The sequence below is a fragment of the Tripterygium wilfordii genome, chromosome 6 (genome assembly GCF_013401445.1).
Source record: "Tripterygium wilfordii isolate XIE 37 chromosome 6, ASM1340144v1, whole genome shotgun sequence".
In the NCBI taxonomy this organism is placed as follows: Eukaryota; Viridiplantae; Streptophyta; class Magnoliopsida; order Celastrales; family Celastraceae; genus Tripterygium; species Tripterygium wilfordii.
The window spans coordinates 12382853-12401011 of NC_052237.1; the positions used below are offsets into that span (position 1 = coordinate 12382853).

An 18159-nucleotide genomic window follows, 5' to 3' on the forward strand; every position below is an offset into this window, starting at 1 on the left:
CAGAAGTCTGCACTTTACCAGGCCGAGCCTAAAGACGGCCCGGCCCATGATTTGCTAGTACGGATAAGTATAGCTCATTAGTCCTTAAAGATAATTATAGATATCTCCATTTGCATCTTACATTTATACCGTCATGGTATGTGGTCTGCACGGATCAACAAAGCAGCCAGCCACTTCGTTCATTTATCCGTGGACATATTTGCAATCTAATAAGGAATTAAAGGGTCTTCATGCATTGGACATACTATGCTGTTCTGCTTTCCCTAAGCAATTCTGAAGCAACTCCATGCATGATAAAAAAAGGGCAAAAGTAACATCTCAGAAAAATCCAGTAAATTGGGTATACCAGATAACCTCGTTTACTCATCCAGAAAACAGTCCATTTTCACTTCTGTAACATCAAGTTGCAGAATCTCTGCTCTGCATCCAAGAATCGAACCAATACTGCCAACCAAAAAAGAGCATGCACGTTAACTAGTGATATTATCGTAAGTCTTAAAACATGATTTAGTGGTTTAATACGAGATAACTGATAATTATATGCTTTTACTATGCAAGTGTGGGTCATGAATATGATGGGAAAGCCAATTGATGCATTGATCTATTTATATACCTCTTCTGAAAGTAATTATGATACTATTGTTTGTGATGTCACCACCAATGTAAACCAAGGATAGTAGGTGTGGTCATGAGAGGTACCAACAATGAGAAAAACAAAACACAATGCTTTTAGTAAGGAAACAAGCAAAATATGTATTAATGAATTCCGCACCCTTTTATAACAATATTGCTCGCCCCTTTATGCCGAAAGGAATAACATAACCCCCAACTCAAAGCAACAAGTTGGAGGGGTATCAATGGCCCTTATACATGACTTGCAGGCGACATACAGTTGTATGAATATGAGGAGCCATAAGAGACTGCAATTGGAGGTGGGTTGTAAAAAAGAATTACAACATCAATAATGCCATATCAAAACCCAAAATCAAAAGCACAAGCAGTGTTTAAATAAGGTGAGATACTGTGCCATCACAATTCAATATGACAGTCAAGCCATGCAAATTAACTGAAAATTTTTCATGACCAATACAAACAGGAAAGGAACAAAAGGTGCTTCATCATGGTGGAAGCTCTCTACCATCTGCCACAATAGATGAGAAGGATAATAAATAGAGTTTTTTTTTTTTTTTTCAAACCTGGGATGGGTACGACCGAGATCCCCATGAACAAATTCCTTGATATATGTCCCAGCCTGCATTGTGTATATCATCATAAGAATTCATCATTTTCCAACAAACTTGCAACACTCTTCCATAAAACTCGAAAGCAGTAAAGCAAGATCCCATTATTCATGCCAGTTCCATAGGATAAAGAAAAATAGTCTCTTTTTTTTTGGTTGAGGGGAAAAAGTTAGGTTTATAGAAAGGAAATAAATTAGTCAGTATTTTTTTCCTCTCACAGTCTTCTGTTTATACGGCCCAACCACCACTCATGTTTTAAAGAAACACTATCATCATTATTTTACTTAAAACTGCCTGCAAACGAATCATTAAAGTTTCAGTGCATTCAAGTTCTCCAGATCAGCAATTTCACAGAATGCAGAAAGCATGAATTTAGTATAGAAATGTTTGTGTCTTTAGTCAAAACACAGAATCATTTAACAGCTTCGACCACAATCAAAGTCTAGTCTGGTGCTTATTTAATTTAAGGATATCGGTAAATAGACACTTGCCAAAGTAGACCATATGTAGTTTATAGGTTTCCAGCAAAAGTAGACAGCAATGTTATTGAACAAATAAGTGGAAGCATCTCGATATGTGTTATCCTTTTTAAAAAAATAAAATACCTGGGTACAAAGATGCAAAAGGAAATATTGAGAACTTCCGGCCATTCTCTCAATTTTTATCCTAAAGTGGAAAATAAATGTTAAGGCACTCTGAACATTGTAATAAGAGTTGAAAAAAAAACATGTCATGTAAACAGAAATACTCCAACCAATGTATAATCTTTTCACGTTCCAATGGACTTCGGCGGTGAAGCACCCTTATGGGGGTCCTCTGCAAAATTTGCTTCACAAGAACAAATGCACCAAATGATTGAAACTCAAGATCAGTAGAATTCTAACCCAGCAAATAAATGGATTACAAATCAACTCGACTTCCAAAATTTAATCCTATATTCCTATGCAGTTCACAAACAATCCAGGAAAATGATAAGTAAATGCTGGATCAGCTTCAAACAAAAGTTAGCGTATGCGAAAACCAGAGTACCATGAAAGAATTTTTCAAAATTATTGAAAATGGTTGGACCTAGCTGTCCATGTTCTCATTTTGTATTGGAAAACAGAATTTCATTGTTCTTTTATATATATATCTGTGTATAAGGCTTGGACAAATGTAGGTGGGTTTAGAATTTTTATCCCTTCAATAGTTCCAATAGGCTTTTGCCACTTCAAAACCAATTCCGGAGCCACAGCAAAATGCTGCTAAATAGTTTTCCAAACCATAAGCAACCCCAAAACTTTACAAGATGATGAAATGACACACGTTACTGAAACAACCAGCCAATTTGACTTAGGAAGGAAAAATTAACATGTAAATCTTAGAGAAGAACTCACTAAGTCCTTCACTGAAGATATAGAGAGTAAATCTTCATCCTCAAGTGAGCGAGAAGTCCACACCAGGGCAGCATATTGTTTCTGAATACAATACATCACATTAGGTATAATCCATCTTCAATGCATTTAACAATGTCAGGCAGTATAAATGGATTAATGGCTATGTAAAAATACAAGTGAAAAGAAAGGAAAGAGAACCTGCTTTTCCGCTTCTCCTTCACGCATGAGGGTCCAACTATGACTGTCGACCATCTTAAGGTTTCTCACTCCAACCTGCACACAAAATGTGTATCTTGGAGTTTATCAAAATCATTCAGTACAGAAATGAAAATACCAACACCTCATTGTCAACATTGAACTCACAAATTTAGGTTCCAATTGATTTATCTTTGTTTCTATTTCTTTCACAGACTCCTCCGATGGAATTTGGCGTGCATTTTGCATCTCAACAAGAAAAGGCCGACCTGAGCCTAGCATTCGAACCTGTAAAGCATATGTTCATGGGAAAGAACTACATCCTTGAACTAAAACATAACGAAGAAAGCTAATTCTATTACATCGATATCCTCTCTACCGGCTGCATGAAACTTGTAATTATCACCCTGACACATTGGAAGAATGCTGCCACCTATTATCTCCTGTGGGTATACAAGTTAGATGTCAGTTTTTTGGCTGGTATTTTCTGAGAGCAGCCACAGTCCATAAAATAATTTCCTCCTGAAATAGCTCAACCATATTTTAAACAATAAGCATTAATAGTAGTACCTCAACAGATGCTTCTCCCATTCTCTCATCATCAATGATCCAACGTGTTTGACTCACGTTTCTCGAGTACTGCAACACTAAATAACATTATCAGATGCAATTTGCAAAATACTAAAACTTGACTACTTGAGGTACAAGTCTTGCTTTACAATATGCCATCTTAGAGAGAGAGAGAGAGAGAGAGACCAAAAATAAACACACAGAAAAGAACAGGATAGAGCTTGCCTTGAGATATCGCCCACCAAAATAAACAGCTGTCCTATGGCATAGAAGTGCCAAGTAGCAGGGTTTACTGACCTGAGAAGATAGTTCCAAAGACAACGAAAATTAAAATCTCTTAAATTAACAATGCAATTTCACAGACAGCAAAGCATAATAAGCCAACACATGCTTAATATTAACATAGATAAACAGGTATCCTCACTTCCAACTGGAGGAGAAAACAGTCTACAAAAAAATGCTTACCACTTCTAACCTTCCTTACTTCGGAATCCAATAATTTCTCTCTTTCAAAGGAAAAAAAAATCTCTAGTTACATCAGTAATTGTTTCCTATATCAACAGATAAGAGTAGCAGTTTCCAATTGCAAGTAAAAGGTAAACAACAAGGCAAGAAGGATCCCATAGTGGGCGGGGTCGGGGATATGCAAGATGTATGCAAATCTTACCCCCGCATAATATGTGGAGAGGCCGTTTCTAGGAATTGAACATGTGACCTCTAGGTTGCATCACTGCATTTCTACCACTGGGCCATATGTTTGCTTGTAAAAATGCACAAGGCTCATAGGGCAGGTCAAGGACATGCAAAATGTAAGCAGACTTTACCCATATGACAAGGCTTTAAATGCATGCAAAAGCAACTGAACCAAATTCTACTGAAAGAGGAAAATTAAGATTGGAAGAAGAGAGAGAAATCACCTTCTCCAGGGGAAATTTGGAGCATTTGGATAGGTTATCACCCTGCCAACCATTTAAACACCTTTTACTTTCTGCCTCAACTTCAGCAACAGGAAATTCTGAACATTAAACAATGGCAACCATCGAGTCATTGCTAATCATAAACATAGCATGCTGGATCTAAGACAGCTAACCCCCAACACCAGAAAAGAAGAAGATGGAAGTAAGACCAGCCTGTTTTTTTTCTCTTGAAACCCTGGTTCCTTTCTACTGAATTTGATGCCTTTGAGTCCATGTATGTCAAACGAATGCATAAAGTGCCTGAACCCAGCTTAACATCCTGCAGAACTTTAATTAAATGAAGGTTTATTTGGCAAAATTATCCACATACTGTGTACATGTACAAAGAATTACAACATACAAGTACTAATTATGAATCCCCTTGAACGTCCTACTGATTACATTCAAAAAAAAGTCCTATCGATTCAGTTCCAGGCATAAGTCAAAGTTTGCAGGCAGAAGGATTCATAAGAACTTATGACTGGGTAAAAGACTAAAAAGAGGTGACAATTTAAAAAATGAAACCAACAATGAGAAACTACATTACTTACAAATAATGTCTCAAGGAGACTTTCTATGGCAAATTTCAAAGCATCTTTTGCAGAAATACGCTCAGAAAGTAACCATTGTTGGAACCAAGGTTCAGATCCATATTTCCTTTTCAAATCCAACCTAGAAAAATAGACAAGGGGAAAAAGAGTAAAGCGAAAGAGATCCAGTTCCCAGTAAGTAAAATTATCATAACACTAGCTGACTAACATTTATTTATATATACATGCATGCAGGTGGAGTTTTTACAGGTCGAAGAACGCAGTCATGTGTCAATGATATGAACTTCCAGAATTTTAATCTCAGGATATATTCAGGGTTATGGACAATTCAAGCTGGTAGCACATGGTAATAAATACTTACCAAGCCACTTGCTCATTCTCCAAAATCACTGATGGTACAGAAACTTCAAGAGAAATTCCATCAATTTGATGACCTTCTTGCTTCACAAGTTCAGCAAGAGACATAACAAAATCTTTGGCACTCTCCCTTCTCACCAGTACTTCTTTCTCATCACGATAAGAGAACTGCAGAATGCCCAAACAAATGATACAGATTTCTGGCTCAACTTCGGAATCTTTAAATATATAAGTTGATTCATTCGTTTCAATGTCACTGCCAACAATATGTCCTTCTATATCAGCCGTTTCTCCAACAGCACCACAAATCATATCCAGTGAGAGGGCAGAGCAAGAATATATATGTCCTTGGACCCCAAATAGCCTGAAGACACATCTAACACAAACCTGCAACACAGCAAAGAAGTTCAAAACCCCTCCACAGATATTCTTAAAGAATTCTACCACCATAAAAAGATTGCATCAATGTGAAGCAGCCGAGGATGATCCAACAACACAGTGACCATGTTGATTCGAGAATGACCACAGAGAACAATTGCAAACTCTCAAGACACAAGGCCATTACAAATTCTGTAAATAACCTGATCAACATACTACCATCAGTATCTACTAAACCTAGCATCACAAGTCATACTAATGAAATATAGCTAAGACAATCAGAAACTATGGCAAGAAACCCTAATCCTCGGTAAATTTCGAAGGAATAAAAAAAGAGAGAGACGAAATGAAGTGAGTTAGATCTCTGTGTATAAGAATTAGACCTCGAATTTCCGTTTAAGTAACAAATTCTACCACTAAACCGTTTTACCAGATGAATTTTATTCGAATCAACAAGTAGATCGATAGAAGCAAAGCCGTGATGATAAGAACACAAACCCCCGCAGATAACAAGTCCTTGACGGCCAGAAGAGGCAGCGAGCGAACGACGTCTTTGACCCGCTGCATCTCCTTTTCGCCAGCCTCCAAAGTGTTGCTAGCATGCGCTTCATCTGACTCTCCCGACATTTCAAAAACAGGTCTCGGGAAGCCAATGGCGGCACACTCTTTCCCTCCTCTTTCAGGAGTACGCGGCTTGTAAAGCAGTGACTTGCGAGAGAATGGGTCACTATTAGGTGCATCAGGACCACAGGTAGGGTTTTTAAAGCCTGAACCTTCACTTAATCCTAGCCGTTGAAATCATTATTTTATAGAGCCGTTGGCCATCATATACCGATTCCTATTCAAATTTCAAACCAATAGTAACGAAATTAGTACAGATGCACAGTACAGATAACAAATAGCCTCTTTTTCTTGAATTAGGACTTCCGGAGCTCATTAGGTAAACATTCAGTCCTTAACATATGTAAATTCCGGATGGTTTCCTAGAGTTTACAATTAGAGATTCTCATCCAATAATGGAGAATAAATTTAGTGAAGAAAACACAAAAATGTTGTGTAGTATACACAACTTCCAAACCATTCATTAGATGAGAATTGCATGTAAATTATACATTCTGAAAATTTTCAGAGTACTCAGATCCGTAAATTTCACAAATGAATATTTTACGAATTATAGGTTCTAGTATGAATCTGGGGTTTCAATCGGTTCATGGGGTCTTAACAAGAGAATTCCTATCAAGCACTAAAAAAGAAAGTAAACCCATATTACAAACAAAAATAATAAATCAAAGAAAGTAAATAGGTAAATAGAAGATTATTTAAGAACACTCGATAATCTGGAATTTTTGTTGTCCAAAAAAAAAATGTTAGGGAACAAAAAAAAGGTGGTCAATTATTTACATGAACAGGAGTACCCAATTTCTCAAATTTGGGAACTGCTGCGACCATAGCATGGATAGGTTTCTTATTAGAATAAGAAATTAGATTCCTTATATAAGGTTGCAGATACAATGGATGAAAAAGAAAATGTTTTTGAACATCTTTTATTGGATACATTCTTCTGACGAGACTTGTGCAACGAAAATAAGGAAATGTTTTTGAACATCTTTTATTGGATACATTCTTCCGACGAGATTTGTGCAACGAAAATTTCTTGTTCTATGACTGTAACATTGATTTACATAGATGAAGCTAAACGATTGAGGCCTACAAAGCCAGATAGCACAGATCGGTTTCTTTCCTTCACCTTTGTCTGATAAATGACCCTGCAAATTTGATCATAAACTCTTACTAAAACAAGCAAACATCATAAGATTAGCCTACAGTTTAAGATGCAAAATCCGTGATCCTACCTCAGGCCATCAAGCCACATTTCAGTAATCAAAGTTTCACCAGGGTACACATGCAGAAGGAACCGACCCGATATGTTTTTGACCATGTTTGAGTCTCCTTTACAGATGCATTTGATGATTGCTCGGACTGCAAATCCAAGTGTGCACAACCCATGCAATATGGGGGCAGAGAATCTATGGCATGGTGATTGAGAAAATAAATCAGACAGCAGAAGGAGATTTAGGATGCATGTGATTTAACATAAGGGAATGAAATGCAATCTTGTGAAAGCAGATGGCTTCTGCTTGCCAAATGTTAAATAGGTAACACCTTTACCTGACTTGCACATTTTCCACCTGCCTGATTCCTTATATTCTATTAAATAACAGTTGCAAAGACATCTGAAAAACAAATATATGTTTTAGAAGAGTATACGAACCCTGCAACTTTTGCAATCGAGGGATCTGAATGCAGAGGATTATAGTCACCAGATAGTCTATACAGCAATGCCTGCACATGAGAACAGAGAGTTAGACTGAATTGCTGGACAGTCATAGTTGCGTGGGTTCCTCTTAGAAGAATAGAATCTGGCAATAAAAGCATCAACAAAGGGCAAAGCAATTTGAACTGAAGATATAGAATTAATTAAAAGTTCATCTTGTTTGTGTTTTGAAAAGTACTAGTGTATTACAGAGTGAGATAATGCTTGAATTTTGTCATGAAAACTAGCATTGCCATTTTCCATGTAACATCTGTCAAACAGTAATGAAGTTGACTGGTCACAAGTAGCTACTCAAAACACTACACTAAGAATAGAAACTCAGCAAAAACCCACAAAAGGAACAACCATTAAGCCTATCTCTCTATCTCCAGCAGATGAACACAGGCACACAATGGTCAAATCAAATAATCAATCTTTAACCGATCTCAGTTGTTGCGTTAATCAGATCAATGTTACATGCCTGAGATGCCTGAGTACAGTCCTCGTATAATGCGAAAGGAGGAGATTTTGGAATTTTCACAGCTGGGACCTGGTTGGATGCGTAGTTCACGTAGGAAAAGGGCTTGGATGCTTTTGAAAAGCCACCAGCACCGCGAAGATAGACAGTTGTCCTGTAGAGTTCAGAGTGCAGAAAAAATCCTAGTACTGTCAAAACTCAAAACCACATTACCTTTGGACGGAATCATATTTATAATCACTTACCGGTTCATGCATAATAGTTCACCAGATTCTCGCTCGTAACTTTTAGTTTCAATCTCAAGAATAGCAGCTTTGCCTGGAAGTACAAATGAATAAATATAGAAATCTTAAGGTTTATTGCTTATAATAGAATTCACCATTAGAGGAGAAAAACAAGGCCGCCAAAAACAATATGATCTATGCTTTTGCAATATAAATTTTAGTTTTAGATTTCAAAAGTTTCCTACTTCGTCACTAGCGAGGATAAAATGCTTTCATGTATTTTACAAGGTTAAAAGGGCTAGAACAGATGGGGTAAACCATCAGCAAGCACCTTAACTTCTCTATCACAGGTCTATGTATGGAACTGCTAGTAGTATAATTGATGATGTTTCTGTGATGAATACAAACCTTTATCATGCAATCCTGCAAGACTGACTTTGTTATCTAACTGCATCAACAATATAAGTTATTAATGTTGCTTATAGAAAGTTAAAAATATACCTTCATTTTAACAAACTAAAGAATAAAGATAAACTAAATGGTTCAGCAGGCAATGGAAAGAACAAGAGAAACTATCAACCAAATACACTCGTCACCACAATTACATTCTGTTTTAGTCTTAGAAGAAACAGAAGAAGCCTTTTTCACCAAATTTAAAATCACTGGTTGCACAAAGTGCCTGAGACTAGACTCAACAATTCATACCATTCAGCAGGCTAGTAGAAAGCAATGCCTCACACGGAGCAGAATGGTTCATGTCCCCAAACAACGATATTACCATGTCCTTTCAACCTTCATGCCCTCAGTATAAAACATACCGTGCACAAGCAAACGATAGATCAAGGATGTGTATATTGGGTTAATTGCATCAAAGAGAAACCAGTTTGCCAGATCACTTGAAGATGTAAAAGGGTGAAAAAAAAAAGAAGAAGAAGAAAGAAAGGTAAACAACACCGGTGCACAAGGATTCCACAGTGGGCGGTGTCAGGGAGAAACAAGATGTAGACAAACTGTACCCCCACATAATATGTGTAGAGACTGTTTCCAGGAATTGAACTTGTGACCTTTAGGTTGCACCCCTGCAACTATCACTTGGAGATGTGGGAGATTCAAATTGACCAACACACAAGAAAAGTACATCCCACACATCAAGTTCAGATTTACTCAGCTTTACTAGTAAAATATGCCAATCCTAGCTCGAAATTCTTATTCCACATAAATCATAGAATAAATGTTTCCATGTAGTAAGGAAAGGCTAAAAATGAGACATGTCGAGAATTTTCCAACATCATAGTTACAAGACTATGCCCAATAACGTACAGGAACCAGCCTGCTCCTAATTGTTTCAAGACACTAAATAGTTTCTACCCATTTTATTCATCAAATATGGGGCTGATTACCACAAGAAAAAAAGACCAGTCTCATAATGCCCAATGCATATCTACATATATAAAGTAATCGATATCGAAGTAAAATGTTTTCAGACATCACATCAGAAGCCTTACAGAAGCGCATGAGGGAAAGGCCTTGTATACTTCTATGTATTGCTGCCCATGCAACAGAAGATGTGGATCATATCTGGCAGTAGGGGAAAAAAAACAAGAAACGCTAGTTAGTTTTGTCCTTCGACATAAAGAAAAATTAGGAGGCAACTTAAACAAGCATCTTGAAGTTAAATATTGGGAGAAGCATTTCCAGCTATCAGAAAGGTTCAGTGCTTACTGAATCCCTGGAAGACTTATGCCATCTGGGATTGATTCAAGAGAGAAAAGAGCAGCAAATGTTGGCAAGACCTACAAAACAGATACACCACATGAAAATATTGATGTTTGTATGTAGAATTCAATAAATTCATTTTTCCTTGCTTCCAATTCCATTTATAATAAAAACCACAAGTCATCACCACTGTTTCTACATCAGCGTAATACTCTTCAATGATAATTCAAGGTTCTTGTGATTTAAAATCAGTTCAGATACCTGGATAGAATTCTGGCCATTTTCATGGTAAACGTATTTAAGTTCATCAGCATCCACAGCATTACGGGCACAAGCTCCAACACCCAAAGCATAGAGCGCTACATCTCTATTCATAAAACAAACATCAGAAAGGAAAATATCAAAAAAGAACAGCAGAAGACAAGAATGAATACTGTAATTCAAGGGTAGTGAATGACAACTCTACCTTTCAGTATAGGCGAAGGCTCTCTATAGTTCAACCACACATGTAAGATCAACAAAACGAGAAGAATTAATACAAATCCACTTGATCGACATCAGTTTTACGATTTCAAAGATAGTAATGGCGCTTTGTGCGATAAAAAACAGGACAAAGAACTAAGCAACGAAATGAAAGCAGAAACTACCTCTGGAAATTTATGAGCGAGGACGAGCTCAGGATTGAACTCAGAGTTATCCGTCATGATTGATCTCAGCAAAGAACCTTACCAGTGATACCGTAGAATACTGAATCCGAGCAGAAGAAAGGATGTCAAAGGGCTTGACATCATTAGCAAGGGAAGAAACATACCGCAAATCGATGACGGCATTGACAACTGGTCCGGGAACTCTTGGGCCAATGGAGACAATCCATTAAGCCAACAGAATGCCTCACCCACTTCAAGGCCCAGTACGATCCAACTTCGCACTCTTGACTCTTGAGAATTCAATTAAGTCCAGTTTATTTATCGAATTTAAGAAAGAGTCCACGTTGATTTGTGAGAGCACTCGCACAGAGTCCCTTTGACAAATTCTCGTTTTTCCTTTAACATTATTTGTTGAATTGATGAAAGGCAAAGAAAAATACCATAAAAATTCATCATTCCAAAACGAATCTCGTTTTAGTGTCTTGCAGAAATGAAAGGAACCCAGTACTCCATGCCCCTGTTCCTTGTCCTGTCATTGAACCATGATTCTAATTGCTGATCGATGACTGAAGTACTAAATCCAAAATTTTACAGTAATGGCCATTACACTAAAAAATGCAGTCTGCAAAACGCCATAAATTACATTTTTCTTCTCCAACCAAAGCCAAAACAAATAAACAAACATAACTTCTTCAGTTCAACAAATCATATTCAACGCTAAAAGTCTGGAAATTGGGTTTGTTACGATACTATTTTGTCCGGACCAAATTGTCGTAAATAGTTTTTCACATCCTATCTTCTCTTCTACGTGGGGCACAAGTGATAATCTCGTCAACTCTAAGAATCATCTCAGCAGCCTCAGTTGCTGAGAGCAATACGGCCTGCTTAACTTTGAATGCCTCGGAGATGCCCAGCTGAGCCATATCCCCCACCTACATATGATATCAAGATATCATAGTCAAGGGAAGAACTGTATAAGCTAGCAAGGAAGAAAAACCGCTGGATAGATTTAGAGAAGCTTTCACATTGAAAACAAACAACTTGTGTCAAGGACGGATACAAAGTAACTAAGGTCTAGTCTAGGATGTATGAAGTGAGCAGCAATACAAGTGATGAGAAGATAAATTAATGAATATGCTTTGGGGAGGGGGGGAACCTTTTGGTAAAGTTTACTAAGATGGCAGGATTCGCAGGTGGCATGAAGAGGAGCCAACAGCTAAAAACTCTTTAAATTCATTATAAAATTATGAAAAGGAAAATCAAATTTATTTCAAAATTCTTCAATTTCAGCACTTACAGATCCAGTGATGACATCAATCCCGGCAGTGCATCCCTCATTCTGGTGCTCAGCACGGAGATGAGCTATCAATTCAGCACTATCTAAACCAGCGTTATCAGCAATGGTTGTAGGAATAGCAACAAGTGCCCGAGAAAAAGCATCAATGGCATGAGACTTCTTTCCGGGAGTCCTCCGTGCCAATTCATCCACTTCTTTTGCCATCACCATCTCAGGCCATCCACCTCCAAACAAAACTCGGCTATCATTGACCGTCTGAGACAGCACACATAAGGCATCATGCAAAGACCTTTCAGCTTCATCAAGCACGTGATGGCTGCAAAAAGATTGAGCACAGAAATGAGTGAATTTAAGAAAAGGTAAGGAAAAAAATCGACTCTAGCTCTTAATTCCCAACTAAAATTCATGTTGCAAACATGAACATGATTGCATTACTATGTAGTGCACATGAATTAAGCAATGGCCCCAGAGGGTAGGGGACTCGAATTTTCCTCTAAAAACACATGCAATAAGCTAGCTTTCACATGTAAAGGGTATACATTAGTCAAGAGAAGAGTTGATATCGAAAATTTCTGCCTTCACTTAGCACAACTTTAGCAGCCATGATTAGAAATCATCATCAGAAACTCATTGATTTCCATAACATTAGCTACCAGTATGGAAGCGCACGAGAAACAAGAACCATGCATTTTATATATTCCTTAGGTAATAATTACTAAATGGAGAAGACACTTCAAAAGCATCCACTTTCTTGTCTGCCATAACTGGCAATCTTATCATAGCTGCATACTAATATAGTAATATGGCAATGGATGAGAACTCAAAATAGAGACAATTGGTTACATAACATACCTAGCACCTCTCAGTACTATTGTACATGCCTGACCCATTGCAACTCCAGAAAAGTGGATCAACTTGTCCTCACCAATCATAATTTCCTCAATAAGCTTGCAGTGTCCAAGCTTAACTGACTCTGGATTGTCAAAAGTGGATACGATTTCACCGCCAGTCACTAAAGCGAGGCGCTCAATACCATCAAAATCAGCATGCTCAATTGCGAGTATTCCAGCATCTGCAAAGAGTTCTTCCGGGAAATTGTAAATCAACTGCCTATTAACAAAGCAGTTGATCCCATGATTTATTATTTTCTGCACCTTTTCTCTCATTTTTTCCTTCTCAGCACCTTCGATTTCAGCTACCATAGACATCGAATCAACACGAACACGAGCCCCATAAATCTTCACTTTGTCAGTGTCCATTGCTGTATTTGCCACCAAAATCTTTGCATTTTCTATGCGCTTGGGTTGTCCAATACCAATTTTCTTGTCAAGAATAAATCTGAACATGCAGAAAACAAGGATAAAGTCTTATTTAAATATCAATACAACATCTCGAAGGAGATCATATACAATGAAGAGATGCACAAGAGGTCTTTTCAATACAGAGGTTTGAATAGGCTTACGTCAATCACGGAAGAACAAACCAACTGCTTTGTAAACAAATACCAGACAATTATACCAAGGAGTATGACAATCAACCAAAAATTCAGTAGAACTTACAATGGTTAACAATAATAATGCAAGGAAGCCTATTTCAACAACTGTTCACAAAAGCAGCATGTGGAATACATACACAATGCAGTACAAAATTAAGCCATTCTTCAATATGCCAATAAGATAATATAACCTACCCCTCATCTAGAAAGGAATCTCTTAATGATCCTCCAGGCTTCTTGATAATTTGAATAGCTTCCAAGTTAGTGCTGCCCTGGGAGTTGCAATAGCAATTTGAGGCCAAATCAGTCAAGAAGTGGAGAAAGCGGTGATACACATGAGCTATTAATAAACCATGTGCACAGTGTGAAGGACAATAATTAATTAAGGATGACATTAAAGGTCATTACATGACAACGCAAGTAAATTCTAACAGATTTATTACTTAAAACTTCACAGGATCTAAAACCTTTAATGTGACCGAGAAATTTTATCAGAAGCTTTGATATGAAGCGTAGACTTTGCATCAATGCTTGCAGGAAAGACACAGTATTATGACATCATGCATTCACCCATCACATTCCAATCAGCACCTCATGCACTTACCATAAAAACCCCTAAATATAAATCGTATAGATAACTTCCACACTGCTTAACTTCCAAAGTAGATGAATCTAATGATGGCTCCAGTGCGTGATTACCTAGAAAGCATGGATACGGCTGTGAGGTTGCAGTATATGTATCCGATACTTATTGGATACGGATACGTCAAAATACGTTTAACATACATCTACAAGACGTATTTTTTTATTCACAATTTTTTTTTTTTTTTTTTATAAATTGTGACATCGACTTCTTGCTGAGACTTCGACATCGGCTTCCTCTGGTAAGGCCTCGATTTGAGTCTCTTGCTTTGTTCGACTTCGACCATAGAGATCAACAACCACAGAGATCAACAACCACAGAGATGACAACCACAAAGACGACCAAGGATTGTTGTTCTACAGAGATTGACGACCACAGAACAAGGATGATTTGATATACAAAGATTGATCAACCCATTAAAGGTAAGGTTTTGCCTATTTTCGAAAAAAAGGGAAGAACTTTAAGCAGAGATCAGAAATAGAGTGAGAAAAGAAGAAGCTGGAGGAAGAACAACAAGTGAAGGGAGAAAGCTTTGATTCTATTTACTTGATCAGAACATACCGTTTTGATAGAAAGAGGAGAATGAAGTCTCTTCACTCTGGAGATCTACGCTCTAGCGCCTTCTCTCTTTTCACTCATTGTTTTTGATTTTTTTCCCCACATAGGACTCCTCTTCTACAGTGTGGGGCTGGGCTTTTCTTGGAATGGGTTGAACAAGTCTGACTTGGGCTGAACCTAATTATTTTAACAGTATTGTTATATATATATATATATATTTCATTATATATATATATATTTATTTATTCAACGTGTCCCTAACGTATCCGTATCCTACTTTTTTGAAAAATCACGTATCCGCGTATCCGTGTCGTGTCGTATCCGTGTCCCGTGTCAGTATCCGTGCTACATAGGTGATTACAATAGCAAGCAGGTTATGAATGAAGAGACAAAACCCAATACATTCCTTGTAACAATTCTCCATTTCAAAAGTTTAAATAACATAGTTCATAGCGAATGTAGAAAGCAAGAACGTGCAGTAAACAAAGGAGCTTTTAGGCTGAATTAATCCAATATTCTGACACTTTCATTTTCTACAATCAAAGTCCTCAAAGACCAATGGGAGGAAGTGTGGAACATCCCAAATAAGTTCCAAAGGAGTGAGGATCTTTTTCCTGCCTCCAGCAGACTAACAAATGAAATTCTTTCAGCCAGCCAAGGCTGTATAAATTACATATTGAAGCTGTAGTACTTCCAAACACGGATAGCGCTATCTAAGCAATCTTCAGTTTGTTTTCATACAATTCTAAAATACATTACCTTAATATTAGAACAAGATAGTATCAATACCTTTAACCTCATGACAGCATCCACAGCCAGTTTTGCAAAATGTTCCTTGTCTTGAGATAAAATTTTAGAACTCAGAGTAGTCATCGCAATCTTCATCAAGTCAGACTTGAATTTCTCTGCATTATCCGGTAATTAACTGAGTTAGATGGGTATTGGAAGAGGAAAAGTAAAGACCCCAAAAAATAACCTAGTACACTAGAAACTTCCATCTAGACAGAGGGACCGACCAAAGTGACTAGAAACTGAAACTCCATCCAGTTGGGAGTATAACAAACCAAATTGACATTTTTTACTGCAAAGTAACAAAATGTACATAGTACATCAATAATCCTCCATGCTCTTTTATCAAAACTTCTCCAGGAAATAAAAAATTAATCTCAAACATTGGACCAACCCAGTAAAGAAATAAGGAATTAAGGAGTAACTTAAACTGGATAATGATGGGCAAACGATGCAAAAACTTTTGTGAAGAAACGTTGCTAAATACATGCTATTGAAAGTCAAGAACGATAATTAAAGAAACAAAGGAGACCTGCATCCTCCTTATTATCTACTACTCGTTGTAACAAGGCATTGCGAGCACATTCAGCTGCCATTCGGTAACCTGCACAACCAGACATGTATGATCACGAATTCTGATAAATATTTGACAAGAGCCAAAAGAAAAATAAGATGTTGTAATCTCTAGGAATTCTCAAGCATATAACAGCAAAAACCTGATATTATTGTCATTGGGTGAATCTTAGCAGCTACCAGCTTTTCTGCCTCCCTTAAAAGCTCCCCGGCCAAGACAACAACAGAAGTTGTCCCGTCACCAACTTCATCATCTTGAACTTTCGAAATATCTGATTTTTGAAGTAAAAATTACCATTAAGTGATGCACCATAGCTCTTTCCACCAAATTTCAACATTTTAGAGAAATGAAATTGCATGACTTGTTGAGTTTACTCACTGAAAAAACCATTATAAGAAAAGAATGTCCTTTATTTATCAAAAACTAGACATTTTTAAAGATTTCCTTAATCTTAACAGCCATATTTCCAGATTGTATCGCGTTTTGTCAGAAAAATAACACATTTGTATAATCAGGGCTTCACCAGTAACCACAACCAAACTTATTGATTTAACACTCATTAGACAAACCAGTAGTTGCAAAGCAAAACAAAACCCAAAAAAAAGAGAGAGAGATACCAATAAGGACTTTGGCAGCAGGATTGTCGATGTGAAGAGACTTTAAAATTGTGGCCCCATCATTAGTAACTGTTACTTCACGTCCTCTGCCAGTTGATTGTAAAATTTTATCCTGTACAGATGATGCAAAAGAATATTTGTAGACATAGTATTTCATACAAAAGACTACTAACTGCCCCCTAATTTAGCATATATTGAGATAAGAAGAAACTGTACCATTCCCTTCGGCCCTAGAGTCGACTTAACCAAGTCAGCGATGGCCATTGCACCCACAAATGATGCCTAAGAAAAGCCGCATTCAGTTAATAAGAAAGTTAGAAGTTCTCTTCACTAATATTTCAAATCCAAGAACGAAGTGTAACATGTGGATCATCAATCACGCTAGCAGTAACAACAAGTACATCACAAGCAAGATCATCAAGTTCCGTTCAACTTGAAGAAAGAATTATCTACAGACGTTATATTCATGTGCAAAAATAGACTTACCATTCTCGCGCGCTCTCCCTTCTCTTCGCTAGCTTCCTCTTTGAAAATCCTCTCGACCTGCAACATCGAGAAAGTCAGTGTATCACCTCCAGCAGAAATTAAAAAGAAAAAGAAAACTATTCCGAAACTAACTTACCGCCATGGCTACGAAGAAGCAGAACCTCCGATGCCCCGCTAAAACCCTAGAAGACGCGAAATAACTTTAAAAACGACTGATCAGACTTGAAATGCAATGCAAAGAAATCTGACTTCGTCAACCAAGAGCCGAAGCGAGAAGCTGTTTACCTGATTCAGAGACTGATGATCAACGGAGAGATTCGAGACTTGGATCCCACCGAAAGCTGCTTACTGTGTCGCTTAGGTTTTGCTCTTATTATAGCAGTATAGTACCACTACAAGCACTAAACCGACGTCGTGTCTACTGTTATTTGAAGCGAGGCAACTAAGAACCGTTAGATTAGGATCTACAGGCGGGCCAGGTGGATTATAGGAGTCGAGTGGGCCTACTTGTTATTGTATTTTCTTTCTCCGTTTATTTAAGAACATATTAATTAGCTAAATAACTCAGATGAAATCAAAGCAAGTTTATTGACTCATTTCCAAATGGTATGTTTCTGGTTTGTTTAGATAATGAAAAATTTATCTTAGGTTAAATTTTCGGAAAGATTCGAGCAATTTATATTGACATAAAGTCAAA

The 18159-nt window shown here is 37.4% G+C and overlaps 3 protein-coding genes and 1 long non-coding RNA gene across 6 annotated transcripts; all 4 read right to left on the reverse strand.

Annotated features, from left to right (window-relative positions):
• Positions 1-77: 77 nt before the first annotated feature.
• Positions 78-6362, reverse strand: LOC119999308 (tRNA pseudouridine synthase Pus10). Of its 2 annotated transcripts, XM_038846808.1 has the most exons (16): positions 6123-6362; positions 5251-5633; positions 4890-5010; positions 4513-4618; positions 4300-4397; positions 3608-3679; positions 3383-3451; positions 3175-3255; positions 2981-3100; positions 2816-2890; positions 2618-2698; positions 1996-2069; positions 1847-1907; positions 1197-1252; positions 773-920; positions 78-444 (listed from the first exon to the last, which is right to left on the reverse strand). In XM_038846808.1, the coding sequence occupies exons 1-15, from the start codon at positions 6249-6251 to the stop codon at positions 800-802; spliced, it is 1647 nt and encodes a 548-aa protein (XP_038702736.1). In that variant the 5' UTR covers positions 6252-6362; the 3' UTR covers positions 78-444; positions 773-799. The 2 variants fall into 2 exon arrangements, with proteins under 2 accessions (XP_038702736.1, XP_038702737.1); XM_038846809.1 differs by lacking the exon at positions 773-920.
• Positions 6363-7068: 706 nt separating this feature from the next.
• On the reverse strand, positions 7069-11177 carry LOC119999981 (enoyl-CoA hydratase 2, peroxisomal). Its single transcript, XM_038847835.1, has 11 exons — positions 11004-11177; positions 10823-10845; positions 10618-10723; positions 10363-10433; positions 10146-10218; positions 9049-9088; positions 8662-8734; positions 8420-8570; positions 7897-7967; positions 7478-7651; positions 7069-7390 (listed from the first exon to the last, which is right to left on the reverse strand). Exons 1-11 carry the CDS (start codon positions 11058-11060, stop codon positions 7303-7305), a joined length of 927 nt encoding a protein of 308 aa, XP_038703763.1. The 5' UTR covers positions 11061-11177; the 3' UTR covers positions 7069-7302.
• A 356-nt stretch (positions 11178-11533) lies between these two features.
• LOC119999980 (T-complex protein 1 subunit beta-like) lies at positions 11534-17852 on the reverse strand. 2 transcript variants are annotated; one of them, XM_038847833.1, is made up of 12 exons: positions 17748-17852; positions 17599-17644; positions 17463-17519; positions 17193-17258; positions 16977-17088; positions 16502-16630; positions 16318-16389; positions 15786-15901; positions 13991-14067; positions 13153-13638; positions 12301-12616; positions 11534-11935 (listed from the first exon to the last, which is right to left on the reverse strand). In XM_038847833.1, the coding sequence occupies exons 2-12, from the start codon at positions 17602-17604 to the stop codon at positions 11789-11791; spliced, it is 1584 nt and encodes a 527-aa protein (XP_038703761.1). In that variant the 5' UTR covers positions 17605-17644; positions 17748-17852; the 3' UTR covers positions 11534-11788. The 2 variants fall into 2 exon arrangements, with proteins under 2 accessions (XP_038703761.1, XP_038703762.1); XM_038847834.1 differs by having other exon boundaries at positions 17599-17662; positions 17748-17834.
• LOC119999982 lies at positions 15095-15338 on the reverse strand. Its single transcript, XR_005468537.1, has 2 exons — positions 15274-15338; positions 15095-15173 (listed from the first exon to the last, which is right to left on the reverse strand). It is a non-coding gene; the product is annotated as an uncharacterized LOC119999982 (long non-coding RNA).
• Positions 17853-18159: the final 307 nt, after the last annotated feature.

What these genes read in the sequence shown, in the direction of transcription:
- LOC119999308 (XM_038846808.1), bottom strand. Translation starts at nt 6,251, where the DNA reads ATGTCGGGAGAGTCAGATGAAGCGCATGCTAGCAACACTTTGGAGGCT. An exon ending in AGGACTTGTTATCTGCGGGG is followed by an intron (nt 5,634 to 6,122) that starts GTTTGTGTTCTT and finishes GCTGTGTTGCAG; the next exon opens with GTTTGTGTTAGATGTGTCTT. An exon ending in CCAAATTTCCCCTGGAGAAG is followed by an intron (nt 3,680 to 4,299) that starts GTGATTTCTCTC and finishes CTATCTTCTCAG; the next exon opens with GTCAGTAAACCCTGCTACTT.
- LOC119999981 (XM_038847835.1), bottom strand. Translation starts at nt 11,060, where the DNA reads ATGACGGATAACTCTGAGTTCAATCCTGAGCTCGTCCTCGCTCATAAA. An exon ending in ACTGTACTCAGGCATCTCAG is followed by an intron (nt 7,968 to 8,419) that starts GCATGTAACATT and finishes TCTCATGTGCAG; the next exon opens with GCATTGCTGTATAGACTATC. An exon ending in ATGTGGCTTGATGGCCTGAG is followed by an intron (nt 7,391 to 7,477) that starts GTAGGATCACGG and finishes TCAAATTTGCAG; the next exon opens with GGTCATTTATCAGACAAAGG.
- LOC119999980 (XM_038847833.1), bottom strand. An exon ending in AGGGAGAGCGCGCGAGAATG is followed by an intron (nt 17,259 to 17,462) that starts GTAAGTCTATTT and finishes GGCTTTTCTTAG; the next exon opens with GCATCATTTGTGGGTGCAAT. An exon ending in CCCAATGACAATAATATCAG is followed by an intron (nt 16,390 to 16,501) that starts GTTTTTGCTGTT and finishes CTGGTTGTGCAG; the next exon opens with GTTACCGAATGGCAGCTGAA.